The sequence below is a fragment of the Mrakia frigida genome (genome assembly GCF_051309035.1).
Source record: "Mrakia frigida strain ATCC 22029 unplaced genomic scaffold BDY24scaffold_15, whole genome shotgun sequence".
In the NCBI taxonomy this organism is placed as follows: Eukaryota; Fungi; Basidiomycota; class Tremellomycetes; order Cystofilobasidiales; family Mrakiaceae; genus Mrakia; species Mrakia frigida.
In genome coordinates this window covers 1-16,115 of record NW_027481266.1, presented here as the reverse complement: position 1 = coordinate 16,115, position 16,115 = coordinate 1, and the positions used below count along the sequence as shown (strand labels likewise).

At 53.7% G+C, this 16,115-nt stretch overlaps 8 protein-coding genes across 8 annotated transcripts; 4 read left to right on the top strand and 4 right to left on the bottom strand.

Annotated features, from left to right (window-relative positions):
- The first annotated feature begins 201 nt into the window (after positions 1–201).
- BDY24DRAFT_388594 (FMN-dependent alpha-hydroxy acid dehydrogenase) lies at positions 202–3,961 on the top strand. The gene is made up of 18 exons (XM_076640389.1): positions 202–331; positions 430–471; positions 585–603; positions 788–1,069; positions 1,140–1,236; positions 1,318–1,403; positions 1,522–1,582; positions 1,655–1,731; positions 1,827–1,893; positions 1,989–2,036; positions 2,144–2,306; positions 2,417–2,426; positions 2,555–2,769; positions 2,889–2,912; positions 3,113–3,166; positions 3,261–3,298; positions 3,406–3,538; positions 3,628–3,961. The coding sequence occupies exons 1-18, from the start codon at positions 256–258 to the stop codon at positions 3,666–3,668; spliced, it is 1,533 nt and encodes a 510-aa protein (XP_076496615.1). The 5' UTR covers positions 202–255; the 3' UTR covers positions 3,669–3,961.
- BDY24DRAFT_55335 (uncharacterized protein) lies at positions 3,928–4,921 on the bottom strand. The gene is made up of 2 exons (XM_076644982.1): positions 4,621–4,921; positions 3,928–4,525 (listed from the first exon to the last, which is right to left on the bottom strand). The coding sequence occupies exons 1-2, from the start codon at positions 4,683–4,685 to the stop codon at positions 4,129–4,131; spliced, it is 462 nt and encodes a 153-aa protein (XP_076496614.1). The 5' UTR covers positions 4,686–4,921; the 3' UTR covers positions 3,928–4,128.
- Positions 4,779–6,437, bottom strand: BDY24DRAFT_55291 (uncharacterized protein). Its single transcript, XM_076644980.1, has 5 exons — positions 5,577–6,437; positions 5,451–5,490; positions 5,242–5,349; positions 4,887–5,104; positions 4,779–4,810 (listed from the first exon to the last, which is right to left on the bottom strand). Exons 1-4 carry the CDS (start codon positions 6,305–6,307, stop codon positions 4,949–4,951), a joined length of 1,035 nt encoding a protein of 344 aa, XP_076496613.1. The 5' UTR covers positions 6,308–6,437; the 3' UTR covers positions 4,779–4,810; positions 4,887–4,948.
- Positions 6,416–8,358, bottom strand: ERD2 (Erd2p). Its single transcript, XM_076644981.1, has 7 exons — positions 8,251–8,358; positions 8,101–8,169; positions 7,219–7,636; positions 6,938–7,014; positions 6,806–6,824; positions 6,674–6,692; positions 6,416–6,585 (listed from the first exon to the last, which is right to left on the bottom strand). The coding sequence occupies exons 1-7, from the start codon at positions 8,270–8,272 to the stop codon at positions 6,568–6,570; spliced, it is 642 nt and encodes a 213-aa protein (XP_076496612.1). The 5' UTR covers positions 8,273–8,358; the 3' UTR covers positions 6,416–6,567.
- Positions 8,359–8,439: 81 nt separating this feature from the next.
- Positions 8,440–11,264, top strand: HAS1 (ATP-dependent RNA helicase HAS1; the record flags this gene model as incomplete). The annotated part of the gene is made up of 7 exons (XM_076637404.1): positions 8,440–9,046; positions 9,152–9,351; positions 9,511–9,628; positions 9,788–10,089; positions 10,227–10,547; positions 10,652–10,819; positions 10,938–11,264. 7 exons carry the CDS (start codon positions 8,440–8,442, stop codon positions 11,262–11,264), a joined length of 2,043 nt encoding a protein of 680 aa, XP_076496611.1.
- A 176-nt stretch (positions 11,265–11,440) lies between these two features.
- On the bottom strand, positions 11,441–12,065 carry BDY24DRAFT_388582 (uncharacterized protein). Its single transcript, XM_076640388.1, has 2 exons — positions 11,734–12,065; positions 11,441–11,613 (listed from the first exon to the last, which is right to left on the bottom strand). The coding sequence occupies exons 1-2, from the start codon at positions 11,867–11,869 to the stop codon at positions 11,543–11,545; spliced, it is 207 nt and encodes a 68-aa protein (XP_076496610.1). The 5' UTR covers positions 11,870–12,065; the 3' UTR covers positions 11,441–11,542.
- Positions 12,066–12,255: 190 nt separating this feature from the next.
- BDY24DRAFT_388580 (costars family protein) lies at positions 12,256–13,066 on the top strand. The gene is made up of 4 exons (XM_076640387.1): positions 12,256–12,369; positions 12,449–12,553; positions 12,737–12,860; positions 12,945–13,066. The coding sequence occupies exons 1-3, from the start codon at positions 12,337–12,339 to the stop codon at positions 12,845–12,847; spliced, it is 249 nt and encodes an 82-aa protein (XP_076496609.1). The 5' UTR covers positions 12,256–12,336; the 3' UTR covers positions 12,848–12,860; positions 12,945–13,066.
- A 304-nt stretch (positions 13,067–13,370) lies between these two features.
- BDY24DRAFT_441257 (NAD(P)/FAD-dependent oxidoreductase) lies at positions 13,371–15,792 on the top strand. Its single transcript, XM_076644593.1, has 11 exons — positions 13,371–13,518; positions 13,615–13,662; positions 13,754–13,778; positions 13,908–13,969; positions 14,043–14,061; positions 14,136–14,335; positions 14,425–14,645; positions 14,743–15,054; positions 15,132–15,176; positions 15,249–15,360; positions 15,476–15,792. Exons 1-11 carry the CDS (start codon positions 13,402–13,404, stop codon positions 15,671–15,673), a joined length of 1,359 nt encoding a protein of 452 aa, XP_076496608.1. The 5' UTR covers positions 13,371–13,401; the 3' UTR covers positions 15,674–15,792.
- The last annotated feature ends 323 nt before the right edge of the window (positions 15,793–16,115 follow it).

Genomic DNA, 16,115 nt, shown 5'->3' with positions numbered 1-16,115 from the left:
GGGTCTCGTCCGCTGGCGAGCTCGAGCTCCTTCAACGTTACTAACGACTTGATTTTTGATTTAACTGCTCAAACTTCGTTCCTCAGACGCGTTCCCATTTGTGTCATCGAAGCACCGAGAAAATATTCCCAAAGTGATCTTCGTTTGCAAGGTCAGGTTGGGTTTCCGGATCGAACCCTCCGAGCTCGACTCGTCCTCTATTCCCTCTTCCCCTCCCTTGGCCTCTTCAAAACCCCAACCACGACGCAGAACTAGATGTCCTCCTCTCCTATCACTCTCGAAGAACTCTCCAAGCACGCTACGAAGGAGTCCTGCTGGATCGTCGTTCATGGTCAGTCAAAAGTCTAGAGCGTTTCAGAGGGAGAAGGAGCTCAGAGTCCGTCGAGCTCAACAGTCCCTTCGCTGACCTCGCTCTGCCTTCGTATCCAGGCAAGACCTATGACGTGACTGATTTCCTGGACGAGCATCCTGGTTCGTGATCCCTTTCACTTCTCTGCCTCTCAGCCAGAAAAGAACCGAAGGGAGGGAAACCGCGATGCTGATCTGGCTACTGTTCGATTGGGTCTGCACTTCGGGTTGTTCAGGAGGCTCAAAAATCATCTTGTCAGTGCAATTTTTCACCTTCATGCTCTCCGCCTTCCATTATTCAGTCGATCCATCGTCAACCGGACTTGTCTGACACAAATTTGAAGGAAGGAGTCGCCGGTCGAAGAAACGAACAAGAACCAAGCAAGCTCACCACCTTCCTCCCTCCCTCCCTCCCTTCTTAATTCTTGTTCTTCCTCAGACGCTACGCTGGAAAAGATGCGACCGAAGCCTACTCAGAAGTCCATCCACCCAACATCGTCACCGAACATCTCACTCCAGCTCAGCAACTCGGTCCTATCACTCTCCCAGCTTCAACCTCCTCGTCCTCCCTCGCGGCCGCTCCTGCTCCTCCTGCTGAGCTCTCTCCCGAGCAACTGGATCGTTTGGTCCTGCTCAGTCGACGACCTCCCATCGACAACATCCTTAGTCTGCACGATTTCGAAGCGGTTGCAACGGAGATGCTTTCGCGATCTGCTTACGCGTGAGCTCTCTCTCTTCCTCTTTCTCTCCTCCACCTCTCTCTTGACCCTGACCCTAGCCCTTCATCACAGCTACTATGCTTCCGCCGCAGACGATGAGATCACTATGCGAGAAAATCACCTTGCCTACGCGAGAGTGTTCTTCAGACCCAGAATTTTGATCGACGTGGTGGGTTCTCGCCATCGCATCTCTCGTCTTCGACTTCTCGCTCCTCAAACTCACGTGTCTTGGTTTCTTTCTTCTGCCCAGTCCACCGTCGACTTCTCCACCACCATCTTGGGACAGCCGTCCTCCCTCCCCATCTATATCACTGCGACGGCTCTGGGGAAACTTGGGTCAGTACCGCCTTTTTCGAAGTCGACGCGTCTCGGTCCGAACAATGAAGTTCGAGATGACTGACTTTCTCCTCCTGCTGTTTTTTTTTCTCGCTCTCGTTGTCGATTCAACGTTTAGTCATCCCGACGGAGAGCTTAATCTCACTCGAGGAGCAGGGAAACATGGAGTTATCCAGATGGTTCGTCTTTCGTCTCGCCTCGTTCTTCTTCGTCTCGCTCCTTCTTTACCGCTGAACCTCCTCTCCTCTTAGATCCCAACTCTAGCAAGTTGCTCTTTCGACGAGATGATCGACGCTGCCCTCGAGGGTCAGACTCAGTTCTTGCAGCTGTTCGTGCTGATCCCTCCCTTTTCTCCCATCGGTCTCTTGTCGATCGTCCGAACTGACCCTCTCACGCCTTTTTTTGTTCTTGTACTCAACTTAGCTACGTCAACAAGGATCGAGAGAAGACCAAATCCATCGTTCAGCATGCTGAGAAGAGAGGGATCAAGGTTCGTCTTCTTTCTCGTCTTGCGTTCTTCCCGTCTCGGACGCGTCGAACGATTCAAGCCCTTGCTGACCTTCGTTCTTGTCTTCTATCAAACAGGGTCTCTTCATCACAGTCGACGCTCCTCAGCTTGGTCGACGAGAGAAGGTTCGTCTCGTTCTCGTTGCCCATCCTCTCTCCCCTCCAACCCATCCTTACCGTCGTCCCCTTCTTCTTCCTTTTCTACTTTGTCCCTCTTCCCTCTCGCGTATCAGGATATGAGACAAAAGTTCGACGACACTACGGACGGATCCGCTGTTCAAACCAAGGGGGGGGACAAGGTCGAGAAGAACCAAGGGGCTGCACGAGCGATCTCGAGCTTCATCGATCCGGGACTAAGCTGGAAGGATCTAGATTTCTTCAAGAGTATCACGAACAGTGAGTCTCAGCGGGGACGTACGGGCAGAGAGAACAGGACTGAAGCGGGGAGAAAAGGGGACCAAGCAAGCTGACTTTGGTTTCGACGACGCGTCTTTCTTTCCTCTCAGTGCCGATCGTGTGAGTTCCTTCATCTTGATCGCCATCTATTGGTATCCCTTCTGCTACACGCCTTCTTGTGAAGAAGTCGCAGACTCAGTTTCGAGAGAAGGCTGACCCTTTTGCCCTCTTCGCTCTTTTTCGACCAGCCTGAAGGGAGTGCAGTGCTGGGAGGACGCCGTTCTCGCTGCCGAAGCCGGCGTAGCTGGTGTCGTGCTCTCGAACCACGGAGGGAGACAGCTCGATGGTTCACGCTCCGGTCTAGAAGTCCTGGTCGAGGTAGTTCGAGAGTTGAAAGCGAGGAAGCTCTTCCCGAACCCGAAGTTCGAGATCTACATCGACGGAGGAGTCAGGAGGGCTACTGGTGAGTCTATTCTACCTCGCATCGAGTCTCACTCTTTGAGAAGAACCCGTTCGACGAGAGACAATGGCGAAAACTGACTCTCGACTTTGGCGACGGCTTCGTTCATCTTCTCGATGCAGATGTCATCAAGGCGGTCGCACTCGGTCAGTTTACACCCTCCAACTCAAAGACTTCTTCGCCGAAAAGCTGAGATGAGGAAGGTAGCGAGTTATGGAGTAACGGAGAAGAAGGAGACGAGACGGGCGACGCATTCAGCCTGACCTCTCACTCTCTGAGGCTTCCTGCCCCCCTTTTCAAGCATCGGGCTGACCTTTGACTTTTCTTCCGTGCCCATCTTCTCTAGGAGCCACCGCCGTCGGAATCGGTCGACCCTTCATCTACGCTTACTCGTCTTACGGTAAGGCTTCGTCTCGTCTCTCCTTTTGTTTTCAGTACGACCGCGTCGCTGACCCTTTGTCTTGGCCGCCCTCCTTTCGAACCCAATTTCACAGGTCAAGAAGGAGTCGAACATGCCTGTCAGATCCTCAAGGTTCGTTTCCTCTCCGTCTTCGTCTTCGTCCCTGGGCTGCGACTCGACGGGTCCCTGACTCGTTTCCCTTTCCCTTCCCCCTTTCTTTCTTCCTCTTTTCCTCGCAGGACGAGTTCACCATGAACATGCGACTCATTGGAGCTCGAACGATCAAGGAGATCGTTCCAGCCATGGTCGATGCGAGTGCTCTGTCTCATCACTCAGCGTCCGTTCCCTCTGATCGTCTTTTCGAAGCCAACTGTTCGTCCTCATTGTACCCTCTCTCTCTCCCTCCCTCCTCCCATCTCCGTTCTCAAGGCTGATAAATCCCTCTTTTTTTTCCGGAACAGATGCTTCTTTGGAGCCGACTCGACTTCGAGCGAAACTTTGAGGATCGAACACCCTCCACCAGGCTCGAAGAGCGAGGAGGAGGAGGTTCGGATTTTCATGAACCTTTTCACGTTCGCTCGTCCTGTAACCTATTGCAGCCTACTGTGTACCCGCCTCTCTTCAGTCGACGAAATTCGTCTTAGGAGATAGATCTCAACGGATTCTCTACTTGTACTCTCGTCTTCTTCTTCGTCTCTCGGTCGACTCGAAAGGAAGCGAAAGAAGGGAGAAAGAAAGAGGTCGTCAAAGCAAAGCAACAAAGCGAGCAATATTGTACGTAGCAGCAGCAGGAGAAGGAACAGCAAAAGTCTAAGGTACGTCTATGGGGAAAAGCAAAAAGCAAAAGAACTCTAAACATCTAGTCTTAAACATCTATAGAACGAACAGGTGGACCGGGAAACGAAAACGAACGCGCCGAACTCAACTCAACTGGACGTTCCGACGCGTCTCCCTCCAAAAATCTAACGCCAAACCCACCCGGCTCTTTTCTGCAACCTCTCCCTAAACTGCTTACATCCTTCTTCCCCGAGAGCAGCCGAGACGGTCAGGACACCTCCTTTTTTCGAATCGACGTCGGAGGAGGAGGAGAGGAGGAGGAGGGCGAGTTCGGTTGAGCAGACTGGTGAACGGGGAAGGGTAGTAGGTGGGTGGGTCAGTGAGGGAGAGAGAGCGAGGAAAGAAAAAGGGGGGGAAGCGTGTGAGAGAGAGGACGCACTGATCTGCTGAGGAACGTCGGGAGGGGTGGGAGCGGGAGGGGAGGTTGGGATTTCGAGACGGGTTTGGATGGCCGGTGAAGAGGAGGTGGTTGTGGTGTTGGTGGTGAGGATGAGGGGGAGGGGGAGGGGAAGAGGGGCGGGGCTGTGGCAGGAGAGCGAGAGTCAGTGGACGCGTCGTGCAGTAATCGGGAACGCAGCGCTTGGCTTTCGAGACTAGACTAGCCATTCGGAACGTACCTTGTCGATCTCGAGTTCTTAGAAACCAACGCGAGGACCCAAACGAAAGCGAGGAGGAGGTTCATCTGCAGGGAAGCAACGAGGGACGAGGACGAGGACGAGGACGAAGACCAGTCCTCGACGTAGGTGTACTCCTCTCCTCTCTCTCGCTGAGAGAGCAGGTTCACAAGTTCGTTCCAAGGGGACGTAACTGCACCAACCAAAACATGAAAAACCCGAAAGCGAGATCAGTCGAGCTTGAACACAGAAGATCCGTCAAAACTCACGACTTCCCCCCCTCTTTGGGATCCTATTCTCCAACTCCCAAGCACACGCGTAGAGCACGTTCCTAGGGAAAGGGATCCCCTTCCCGCTCCAAAAATCTCTGACGTCCAAGCTCTCCTGAGCGGCCTCGGCGGTGAGAAGAGGCGGGGTCGGAGGAGCGACGAAGGTTGCGAGCAGGGTGGACGAAGGAGGAGGGGAGTGCAGGGAGGTGGTGAGATCGCTGCGGGACGAGGAGGCGATTGAACGAAAAGCGAGAGAGAGAGAGAGAGAGAGAGAGAGAGAGATTGTAATCAGCATTTGAGTCTCGTTCTGTGGTCTGTAGACGAGAGGAGAGGAAGAGCAAGAGAGAGCTCACACAGCAACGGACAGAACGTCGCACAAGGGAAGGATGAGCGCGGGCGAGGGTGCTTTACCAGCGAGGTAGGAAAGTCTGAAGAAGGTGTTTTTGAGAGCTTTGGCGGATCTCTACAATGAACCAGTGAAAAGCAAGAGAAAAGAAAAAAACGAGTCAGCTCTCTCGTTGAACGTTCAAAACGTCCAAGCTCAACGAACGAACGGCGACTGACGTTGGACGAAAGGTGATGGATCCCTAGTTCTGCGCAAGCTCTGCTCACGAAAGCGTCAGCTTCTCTATAATACCAAACAACACTCGATCCCAACGAAAAGAAGAAGAAAAGTCCGGCGAAACTCACTCCATCAGGGCTCCCTCTTCCTCCTCCCCTCCTCCTCCTCCTCCTCCAACCAAACAAACGACGACCGTCCTCCCCTCCGTCTCCGTCTCCGTCTCCCTCTTCTCTTGTCCTTGTCTCCTCCTCAACCACCCGGCCTTATCCTCCGTCAACACCAACTCAACCTCCAAACTCCCTTTTCCTTCTCCCTCTTGGACACCGACGTCGACGTCCAAGCCGACGCTCGAGAGGACGATCACCGCGAGCTCCTCCTCTGACGTTTCCGTCGAGCGCAAGTACGAGAGCGTCTGAGCGATGGCTTGCTCGCTCTGCTGAGGAGAGCAGGAAGAAGAGTAGAGGATAAGGGTGGACATGGGGTGGGAGGGAAGAAAGAGGAGTGGAGGAGTGGTGGTTTGGTGGAAGAGAGAGGAAGGGGAGTGAAAAGTGAAGGAGGAGGAGGAAAGGAAGACCACCGATGACCGAGGGTTGGCTTGCCAGCAAGCATGCGCTCGTGCTTTCTTCGTTTCTTCTGCTGCTTCTTCTTCTCGCTGGTTCTGCTGATGAGGAGATATTAGTAAGGTCTGGACGCGTGAGAGAAGACAAAGAGTTGGCGAAGGACTTCTCATCGCTCTTCCGAGACACCCACCAACCAAAACCACAAACGAGAAACGAACGCAAACTTCTAGGAACGAGAACGAAACAAAAAGGATAGAACGGAGAGAAACGAAAAAGAAAGATATCGAGCAAGTGTTCATCGTTGTTCTGTTCCAAGCTAAACGTATGTATGTACATGCGAGACACTCTCTTCTCCTCTCGTCTCGTCTCGTCTCGTCTCCTCCCTCCCGCGTGCTTTGATTCGTAGTCGTGGTCGTGGTTTTGCTGGTTTGGGTTGAGTTTTGGTTGGGATGTTTTGATTTTTTTTTAAAAAAAAAGGCGAGAAAGGGGTATTGGGATTGGGAAGAGGGAAAAAGTGAGGGTTTGGGAGGGCGAGGCTGGGGAAGGCGAAAGAGAGCGTTTAGGCGGGGAGCTCGAACTGTCGAAAGGAGGAAAGACGGAAGGAAAGGTTAGAGATGGGTTCGGGAGGTGGGAAGAGAAGGAGAGAGGGAAGGGTTGAAACTAACCTTCTGTCCACGCAGAACTCTGAAGGGCGGGGAAGAGAAAGAAAGAGGGAGAGGAGGGAAGTCAGTCGCGCGACGATGAGAGGATTCGGGACGGGAACGAGGTTCGACGAGCGACGAGAAGGGTGTACGGACTTGGTGAAGTAGATGTAGACTGTTGGATCAAAAGAACGAAGGTCAGCTTGAATTTCGAGAAGGAGGGACGCGAGGCGAGGGAGAGATGAGAGGAGGGAATGAGCATGGAAAAGAGGGCGAGGCTGTACGTACAGAAGTCGATGTAGAGTCCGGTCTGGACGAGTCCAGCCACGACGGCGATAGGATCGACGGTATCCTCCGAGAAGTACCTGTGCACAGAGCGAGAGAGAGAGAGAGAGAGCGGAGGGGAAGGAAGGAGGGAAGGGAAAGGTCAGCTCAACTCGAACGAACGAAAGGGCCATCTCGCAGCTCTCCATCCCTTCGCAGCTTTCCCTTCCCTCTAAGACGCATCACTTCCTTCTCGCCTTCCTAGCATACCAAACGAACTCCAAAGCTCGACGTCTAAAACTCACCGGTAGATCCAGTTCGGCAGATACAACCCTCTGTACATGCCCAACGCGGCGAGGTAGTGAGTGGTGATCGTCTCCGCCTCCCCCGTCCTTTGAAGCATAAACAGCTGAGGCAAGATAGCGACGGCCTCAAGGTAGATGGAGAAGGCCCAGAGCATCTCGGTTGGTGTCCAAGCGTAGGTGAGGACGAGGGAGAGGAGGACGCAAGGGACGAGGAGGTACTCGAGTCGGAAGGTGTCGAGCCCTGGATCCGAGGTGGGTCGGAAGCGGAACTTCATGAGGTAGAGGGTGTAGATGGAGGATCCGATGAAGAAGAGCTTCATGAGCGTGTTGTAGAGGGAGACGTAAGGCCCTGTGAGGAGGTCGATGTACCGGGTGAAGAAGACGAGGACGTAGAGGGCTTGGGTTTTGAAGGAGATACCTGGAGGAGGGGAGGGAACGTGAGGAGAGGAGAGAAGGTCAGCTTCTAAGGATATGGGTAGGGGACCGAAAGGAGCTCTCTTGAGAAGCGAAGTGAGCTCAGATCCTCGTAGAGAGGCGGTGAGGAAGCTGGAAGCAAGGAAGGAGGTCGACCCCTCCGTTCCGGAGATGGAGGTTGAGGTCGACTCACTCCTCCTTCTTCCTCATCAAACCTTAGAGCCTCCTCCTCGAGGATTCGGACGCAACAGCTCGAGCTCCTCTCGTGCATACATCCTCCCCTTCGAATATCTTGCGATACCGAAGGAAGGTCGAGCTCGTTTCGAGGTGCCAGCTCCTTCTCCTTCCCTCCCTTCCTTCCCTCCCTCCGTTGCCCTCTCCTCCCCTTCGGCTCTCTCCATCCCAGTTCGAGAGCCCCTCTCGAGCATCTCGAATCGTATAAAGAAGCGAGAGGTTCAGATTACTTACCTCTGCATGATCTTGTTGTCTGGATCTTGTGGAGGAGAATGAAGATTGACGCGAGGTGGGAAACATCCCCTGCGAGACGAGAAAGAGTCAAGGTCAGCTCTCTCGTTCTCGTTTCCTTCGCTCCTTCCATACAAAAGCTTGTGTGCTTACCAAGAAGCCGAAAGAGGTTCATGATCGTTGGAGGTTCTTCGTTGGTGGTCGTTGCGAGTTTAGCTGGCAGAGGAGAGGGGCTCGACTCTCGTCGATTCGAGACTGTGCGGTTGGAGAGGATTTGAGTGAGCTTCGTTCTTCTCTTCTTCCTTCCCTCCAAACCACCACCCCCGGCTTCTTAACCCTCGAATGCCTGCTCCTCCCTCCCCCCACCCACCCGTCGTTTCTGGTGACAAGACCAAAAGGAAGAGGAAGAGACCCGTGGCTTCCAAAGCGGGAGCTCAAGAGGCCTCCTCCTCGACCGTCGTCGCTCCTTCGCCAAAGGAGAAGAAGATCATCGCTTCCTCAGACGAGAAGGACAAGATCCTCGCTTCCAAGCAGGCCAACAAGAAGAAGGCAACCGCTGAGGAGAACGACGACGAATCTTCCGACGAGGAACCTACTACTACGACCCTCCCTCCTCCCTCCAAACCATCCACCTCCTCCTCCTCCCTCCCTCTGGAACCCCTCCCTTCGACCTCCTCCTCTTCCGCTTCCTCCAACCCTCTTCCTCCTCCTACCCACGACGACAACATCCCGACCGCTTTCTCAGGACTCAACCTCTCGGAACCTACCACTCGAGCTCTCGACACCATGGGTTTCACCAACATGACCCAAGTCCAAGCTCGAACGATCCCTCCTCTCCTCGAAGGAAGAGACGTCCTCGGAGCTGCCAGGACGGGAAGTGGAAAGACCCTCGCTTTCTTGATCCCTTCCATCGAGATGATGGCTAGCTTGAGGTTCAAGCCTAGAAACGGTCAGTCTCTCTCCTTCTCTCGAGACCTCCAAATCGAAATTTCAACGAGCTCGGAGCTGACCTCCCTCCCCTTCCCTTTCGTCCTTGTTTTCGACGCTCTCCCAGGAACCGGAGTCGTCATCATCGCTCCTACTCGAGAGCTCGCTCTTCAGATCTTCGGAGTCGCAAAGGAGTTGATGGAGCATCACTCTCAGACGTTTGGAATCGTGATGGGAGGAGCGAACCGAAAGGCTGAGGCGGATCGACTCGTAAAGGGAGTTAACTTGATCGTTGCTACTCCTGGAAGGCTGTTGGATCATCTTCAGGTTAGTAATCCATGCTCTTGTCTTGATGAGGAGAGTGGGGGAGGGGAGGGAAACGGTCGAGGACGAGGGAGAGGGAGGGAGAGGAGAGGAAAGGAAGAGCAGGAGCTGACCTCTCGTTCACGCGTTTCTTTCGCTTTCTTTCGCTTTTGGATGATATAGAACACCAAGGGATTCGTCTTCAAGAACCTCAAGGCTTTGGTCATCGATGAGGCCGATAGGATTCTCGAGATTGGTTTCGAGGAGGAGATGAAGCAGATCATCAAGCTCTTGCCCAACGGTTCGTCCCTTCTTCCCGCTCTCGTTCCCGCTTCCTCTCTACCGTCACACTGTCCCACTTCTCTATCAACACACTCGACACCTCGCATTTCTTCGCTACCCCTCGTCACATATCTTCTTCAATCTGACGCGTCCCTCCTCTCTTCCTCCTCTCCTCCAGACAACCGTCAATCCATGCTCTTCTCCGCCACCCAAACCACCAAGGTCACCGATCTCGCTCGAATCTCCCTCCGACCTGGACCCCTCTACATCAACGTCGACTCGGCCGCTTCCTCCTCCACCGTCACCACCCTCGAGCAAGGCTACGTCGTCTGCGAGTCGGATCGTCGGTTCCTCCTCCTCTTCACCTTCCTCAAGAAGAACATGGGCAAGAAGATCATCGTCTTCTTTTCGAGTTGCAAGAGTGTGGATTACCACGGGGAGCTGTTGAACTACATCGATGTGCCGGTGCTGCATCTTCACGTGAGTGTCTCTCGGTTCTCATCTCTTTCGACGCGTTCCCTTTTTTCTTGCTTTCACGACACGACTTTATCACTTCGCTTCCTCCGAAGTCTTACTGACCTCCTTCCCCTTTCCTCTCTTCTTTCCGCCTCCTCCAGGGAAAGCAAAAACAACAAAAGCGAACCACGACCTTCTTCGAGTTCTGCAACGCTCCCACTGGAACCCTCCTCTGCACGGACGTCGCCGCTCGAGGACTCGACATCCCCAAGGTCGACTGGATCATCCAGTTCGATCCTCCTGATGATCCTCGAGACTACATCCACCGAGTCGGGCGAACCGCCAGGGCTGGGAAGGTCGGGAAGAGTTTGTTGTTCCTCCTCCCATCCGAGTTGGGCTTCCTCAGGTTCTTGAAGGTCGCGAAGGTGCCGCTCAACGAGTACAGCTTCCCGGTGGATAGGGTTGCGAATGTGCAGGGACAGGTGAGTCTCCTTCGTTGTGCTTCTCGGGTCGGGCTTGTCGTCGCGTCGAGTTGCGAAACTGACCGTTCTTCTTTTTCTTTCCTCGTTCGTTCATTAAATTGTAGCTCGAGAAGCTCATCGCCAAGAACTACTACCTCCACCAGTCGGCTCGAGACGGATTCCGATCCTACCTCCAGGCCTATGCTTCTTACTCGCTCAAGAAGATCTTCGACGTAAACGCTCTCGATCTCACCAAGGTCGGAAAGGCGTTCGGATTCCCCGTTCCTCCCAAGGTTCGTTTCGCTCCTCTTCCTTGATCCTCATTCCATCGGTCTCCAGCTCTCTCTCTCCTCTAAATCAACCTTTCCGTCCTAACCTCTTCCTCCCTCTCGTTCTCCCCTCTCCTCGCAGATCAACATCTCCATCGGCACCTCCCTCAAAACCGCTCCCAAACGCAAACCCGGCCAAACCTCTTCCGACGACGAGGACGACGCTTCGGAGGACGAGGACGAGGTCAAGCAGCCTGTTTCGGTGTCGAGAGGAGGAGGGAAACCCCCGATGGTGGATGAGGATTCGGACGTGGAGCCTGGGACGGATGCCGGGGGGAAGAGGAGGAGGAGCGATGGACCGCCTGCCAGGGGACGAGGTGGAGGACGCGGCCGTGGTGGAGGAGGAGGACGAGGGAGGGGTGGAGGAGGGAGGGGAAGGGGAGGAGGAGGGAGGGGGAGGGGGAACTGAGAAGGATGCGCTCGGTTCTTTGTTTCGTTTGCTTTGCTCTGGGGTTCTCTTTCCGTTTCGTTCGTTGATTTTGCTCTAGTATAGATAGACTAGTTTGCTGATTTCATCGTTTCGTTTCGTTCTTTCGCGAGTCTCCCGCCTATGCAAGCTAGCGAACAAGAAAGGAAGAGAGAGAGTCGAGGGCAAGATTGGTTCATATCGATCAAAGAGGCTGTAGGGCTAGACTCTAAGTATCTACTAAACCAACTGCCTGCTTCCCTTCCTTCCCTCGACGTTTCCTAATATAGCCCAACCGGTCGCTCGTACCCCTCGAGCTTCATCGATTCCCAGGTGATCCTCCGCTGGTACGCTGTTCGTAGCAAAACATGAGAGAGTCAGCTCTTCTATTCACTCGATTCGACCTCACGCTCAGCAAAAACGACATCCGAACGTGGAAGGGGGAAGAGAGAAAAAACAAATCGAAACTGACTCCCGAAAACCAAGCCCGCCAGACTGATCGCTATCCAACTCGCGAAAACCTTCCTCATCACCGGTACTCCATCCCAATCAAAGAACCCAAAGATTACAAAATGAGCTCCAACCGCAAATCCTATACATTCCAGCATGCTGGAGAGCGTGCGAGCTTGGAACCATTCTTGAGACGGAGAGGGCTCGAGCGTTTCGTTCTTGACGAGGAAGGGAAGGAGGACGTGGTGATCGAAGGTTATTGTGAGAGGTAGGAGGAGGATGGTGAGGATGCTGATGGAGAAGCCTGGGTGGAGGAAGAAGAAGAAGAAGAAGTAAGGGAGGAGGGAGGAGAGGAGGAGAAGAGGCAGGAGTTTGGTTCGAAGCGGTGAGCTTGAGGGAGAGGGAGATGGACGTTGGAGGAGGGTGAGGAGGGTGGATTTGAAGAAGAGGTGTTCGGGAGGGATGGAGGAGGGGCTCATTGAACCTTCACGAGCGGATTGGATATTTAAAGTTTGCTGAGAGGAAGCTGGTCGTTAGGAGGGAAGGAGCGAAGAGGCGGTGAGCTTCAAACCAACTCTGGTCGACCTTCCTTCTTTTGATCCTCAACCTCATCCTCAGTCCAAAAATGAACATGGAACATGAAATCAAGATGCTCAAGGTAACCTCGTCTATTCCTCTTCATCTCAACGTAAATCGATCAAGCTGATCCCTTCGCTTTCTCTTGCGAAACTCACCAGGAGGAGGTCACTCGTCTCGGCTCTCCGAACGAGAAGGAGGGAGGCAAGATCTCGGTCAAGTTTGGAGTCCTTGTTAGAGATCCTAGAGTTGAAAACCTCTGTGAGCAGTAGATCTACTTGTGTAGATGTTTTGGGAGCTTGCTGACGGTGTGGGCTTCTTTTGGTTGGTTGTTCAAGTTGAGGGTGAGCTCGGCTCCTCCTTCCCTCCCTCCTCTTTCTTCCCTCTTGTCCCTGTAGGAGCAAGCGAAGACAAAGACTGATCAGTTTTTTATACTTCCGTCTTTCCTAGCTCTCGTTGGAACCCTCAGGTCGGCTAAGAGGCAGAAGATCGTCAAGTACGACTCGGAGATGCTTCTGCAAGGGATGTCCGACGACATCGATATCGTTCTTCTCGTCTAGGAGCCCTACGGCAGTAAGTCCTACGATTCAGGAAGCTTCTCTTACCCCTGCTCTTATCGAAGCTAACTATTCTTGCCTTGCTCCTTCCTTCTTTCAGATCTCACAAGCTCTTGAGTCCCGTCGTCGGACGTCCGGACCTCACACGTCGCTTCAGCCCACCCACGCGCTCCCCTCTTTCTCCCTCGCATACATAGACACGATATCATGACCTCGGATGGATACGCTGCCTGCTCTCCGCTGAGCGAGTTTGAGGGATGAGGAGAAGGCAGGAGAGAAACTGCCAGCGCGACTCGTTCTTCCCAAACCTCCCTCGTCCCTCTCTTCCCTCCTCCCTGCTTTCTCAACACGACGCGTCCATGGAAGACCCAAGAAGATCTCCCGTCTCACTTCTCTTATCTCTCGATTTCCTAACCCGAGGCCAACTGTATCTTTCCGCCCATCACGGAGATCTCAGCGGCGGTTCTTTGCAATCTAGGAAAGACGCGATGTTTCTTCCTCCCTTCTTTTCGAGCTCACCCAACCTCAACCACGACTTCCTCCCCGTCAGAAACAAGATGCAACCTCCTCCTCAGAAGCAGAACGTTCTCATCGTCGGAGCTGGAATCTTTGGAATCTCTACAGCACTGGCTTTCCTTGAGAAGGGAGGGTACGATGTCAGGGTCATTGATCGAGTGAGCTCGCTTTTCGTCCCTTCCCTTCCTTCTCTTCGCCTGTCCCTCCTTGGTTCGTGCTGCCAGAGCGCTGATGGCTTTTCTTTGGGGATCTAGGCGAAGGTCTTGCCTGCGGTTGATGCTGCTTCGACTGATCTCAACAAGGTATGTTCGCCTGCCTCGTTGCTTCTTCCTCGTCTCAGCGGCTTCCCAGGCCTGACCTCGTCCTCCTTCTTGTCTTGTTTGGATGCTGTAGATCATCAGAGCTGGAGATTACGCTTGTGAGCTCTCTTTCTCTCTCCATTAATCTCTCTCTGCGCTACCTCTGCGATCAAGAGGGGGCAGGGGCGATGGAAGGAAGGGAAAGTTGAGCTCGAGCTGACCTCCCTCTTCCTCCTTCCCTCCTCAAGCTCCCACCCTCGCTCGAATGTCCGTCGAAGCTGTCGCTGAATGGAGGAAGCCGAAGTGGCAGGTGAGCTTCTCTTCCGTCTATGTATCCTGTCGGAAGTTCATCAGCTAACGGTCTTTTTCCTCGCACAAAAAAGGGAACCTACCACGAGTCCGGTGAGTCGTCTCTCCTCGTCGCCGCCCACCCGTATACTCACTGGTACTGACATTCGTATTCCGCTATTATACAGGCTGCCTCGTCATCGCCGAAAGTCCCAAGATCATCAACGGAGTTGCCACAGGAGGAGATGATTTCGTCAAGGCTGCCCAATCCAACCTCGCTCCCCTCGGAATCACGGCCGTTCCTCTTCCTACCCCAGCAGATATCGTTGCTCATTTCCCTGAGGAGCAGAGGGCTCTCCTTTCGAATTTCGAGGGGAAGAGTGGATACGTGAGTCTACACATCTTTCGCCTTCAGTCTGCTTCGCGTCGAGTCGAAACTTGACCGTCTTGTTTCTCGAACCTTTTGAACCTCGACAGTTCAATCCCGTCGGAGGATGGGCCGAGGCTGAACGAGCTGTCTCCGTGGGGATGCAGATGGTTCTCGAGCAGGGAGGTCACATCGGAGCTGGGATGGAAATCGACGGGATCGTACTCTCGAAGGAACCCAACGCTTCAGGGAAGAAGGTCGCGAAGGGAGTCAAGCTGAAGTCGGGTCAGATTTTGGAAGCCGATCTTGTTGTCATCTGTACCGGTGCTTGGTACGTTCTCTTTCTCTCTCTCCAGTTCATTCGTTGCTGGCTCGATTCAAAATTCGGACGCGTCGAGCTGAACCTCTCTTTTTCTCTCCGGCAACAGGACCCCAGGACTCTTCCCTTCCCCCTCCTTCGGAGTCTCGACTCTTCTCCAAGCTTCCGGCCAATCCGTCGCCAAAATCCAGCTCACTCCCGAGGAAGTGAAGAAGCAATCCGCCTTGCCCGTTGTCTTCGATTTGTCTTCGGGTTGGTATGCCTTCCCTCCCAACCCTGAAGGAATTGTCAAGCTCGCTATTCATGGTCTTGGAGTCCTGGCACCAAACTCGCAAGGGATCTCGGTGCCTCGAACGGTGCTGACGCCTGGGGCGGAGGGAGGGTTCATTCCGAAGGAGATGGTGGACGATTTGAGAGCCGGGTGAGCAGGAAACTTTCTTCTTCGTCATCTTCCCACCGATCTGATGTACTGACTGCCTTTTTTTTCGTGCCTTTCAGTCTCCGAGGAGTCTTCCCTGCTCTCGGAGAGAAGGATTTCTCAGGGTTCGTCGCGTCTCGATTCATCTTGCTCGTCCCCTCGACTCGCTGACTCTCTTCTTCTTCTTCTTCTTTTAGAACTCGTCTGTGCTGGTACACCGACAGTCCCTCGGGAGAGTGGTTGATCGACCACCAACCCGATATCGATTCTCTTCTCTTCGCTACGGGAGGTTGCGGACACGCGTTCAAGGTTCGTTCGCTTTACTCGCCTTCCTTTTCACCTTTGATTTCGTTCTCCTCGACTACACTCTCACTCACATCAAAGCTGATCCTCTTTGTTCCTTTATTTCCTTTTCCTCTCGCAGTTCTTCCCAACCATCGGATCCTACGTTCTCCAGCGACATCTCGGTACCCTTTCGCCCGAACTCAGCAAGATGTGGTCGTTCCAGGACCGAGCGAACGACACGGGTGCGGATCATCGACGAGAAGGAGACGAGACAAGGAAGGTGTTGGAGGTGGAGGCTTTGGCGACGGCAGAGGATCTCAAGTTTTCGAGGTCGTGAGGAGGACGCGTCTGGATTCGAGGTTCGGCTCGTTCAAGGGTTTGTTAGGGTAGATTTTAGATTGTGATTTTAGAGTATTGGCTGAATATAGGTGATCAGTATAGAACTGTGTGGTGCTATACGGTCTGCGAACAGGAAGAGAGAGCGAAGGAAGAGGAGGAGAAGAGCTGCGTCGGTCGAGCTCGAGTCCCTTCCCTTTCGCGAGCAGAAGCAGGTTTTCACCTCCTCTCTTTGCAGCACTGAGCCCATCGCTCCGGAAACTCTTCTCACTCATCCAAAGAAATCCTTCCCGATTTTCGGAGCTTCAAAAAAGCACCGCAGCCAAACTCCATCTGAGCCCCTCTGGAGCGAGTAGTATGTAACGAATTCGGTACGCAGTCTCGTGAAAGAGGGTGCCCGAAGCTCCGAACCTGATCGGGTGTTTGGTGCTGAAGGAGGAGGG

What these genes read in the sequence shown, in the direction of transcription:
- BDY24DRAFT_388594 (XM_076640389.1), top strand. Translation starts at nt 256, where the DNA reads ATGTCCTCCTCTCCTATCACTCTCGAAGAACTCTCCAAGCACGCTACG. An exon ending in CTTTCGCGATCTGCTTACGC is followed by an intron (nt 1,070 to 1,139) that starts GTGAGCTCTCTC and finishes CCTTCATCACAG; the next exon opens with CTACTATGCTTCCGCCGCAG. An exon ending in TCGTCTTTTCGAAGCCAACT is followed by an intron (nt 3,539 to 3,627) that starts GTTCGTCCTCAT and finishes TTTCCGGAACAG; the next exon opens with ATGCTTCTTTGGAGCCGACT.
- BDY24DRAFT_55335 (XM_076644982.1), bottom strand. Translation starts at nt 4,685, where the DNA reads ATGAACCTCCTCCTCGCTTTCGTTTGGGTCCTCGCGTTGGTTTCTAAG. An exon ending in AAGAACTCGAGATCGACAAG is followed by an intron (nt 4,526 to 4,620) that starts GTACGTTCCGAA and finishes CTCCTGCCACAG; the next exon opens with CCCCGCCCCTCTTCCCCTCC.
- BDY24DRAFT_55291 (XM_076644980.1), bottom strand. Translation starts at nt 6,307, where the DNA reads ATGAACACTTGCTCGATATCTTTCTTTTTCGTTTCTCTCCGTTCTATC. An exon ending in TCCATCACCTTTCGTCCAAC is followed by an intron (nt 5,350 to 5,450) that starts GTCAGTCGCCGT and finishes GGTTCATTGTAG; the next exon opens with AGATCCGCCAAAGCTCTCAA. An exon ending in GCGACGTTCTGTCCGTTGCT is followed by an intron (nt 5,105 to 5,241) that starts GTGTGAGCTCTC and finishes CTCGTCCCGCAG; the next exon opens with CGATCTCACCACCTCCCTGC.
- ERD2 (XM_076644981.1), bottom strand. Translation starts at nt 8,272, where the DNA reads ATGAACCTCTTTCGGCTTCTTG. An exon ending in GAACCTCTTTCGGCTTCTTG is followed by an intron (nt 8,170 to 8,250) that starts GTAAGCACACAA and finishes CTCGTCTCGCAG; the next exon opens with GGGATGTTTCCCACCTCGCG. An exon ending in GACAACAAGATCATGCAGAG is followed by an intron (nt 7,637 to 8,100) that starts GTAAGTAATCTG and finishes CCCCTCCTCCAG; the next exon opens with GTATCTCCTTCAAAACCCAA.
- BDY24DRAFT_388582 (XM_076640388.1), bottom strand. Translation starts at nt 11,869, where the DNA reads ATGCTGGAATGTATAGGATTTGCGGTTGGAGCTCATTTTGTAATCTTT. An exon ending in GGCGGGCTTGGTTTTCGGGA is followed by an intron (nt 11,614 to 11,733) that starts GTCAGTTTCGAT and finishes TGCTACGAACAG; the next exon opens with CGTACCAGCGGAGGATCACC.
- BDY24DRAFT_388580 (XM_076640387.1), top strand. Translation starts at nt 12,337, where the DNA reads ATGAACATGGAACATGAAATCAAGATGCTCAAG. An exon ending in ATGAAATCAAGATGCTCAAG is followed by an intron (nt 12,370 to 12,448) that starts GTAACCTCGTCT and finishes GAAACTCACCAG; the next exon opens with GAGGAGGTCACTCGTCTCGG. An exon ending in GAGTTGAAAACCTCTGTGAG is followed by an intron (nt 12,554 to 12,736) that starts CAGTAGATCTAC and finishes CCGTCTTTCCTA; the next exon opens with GCTCTCGTTGGAACCCTCAG.
- BDY24DRAFT_441257 (XM_076644593.1), top strand. Translation starts at nt 13,402, where the DNA reads ATGCAACCTCCTCCTCAGAAGCAGAACGTTCTCATCGTCGGAGCTGGA. An exon ending in CAGAGCTGGAGATTACGCTT is followed by an intron (nt 13,779 to 13,907) that starts GTGAGCTCTCTT and finishes TCCCTCCTCAAG; the next exon opens with CTCCCACCCTCGCTCGAATG. An exon ending in TCGAGGGGAAGAGTGGATAC is followed by an intron (nt 14,336 to 14,424) that starts GTGAGTCTACAC and finishes GAACCTCGACAG; the next exon opens with TTCAATCCCGTCGGAGGATG.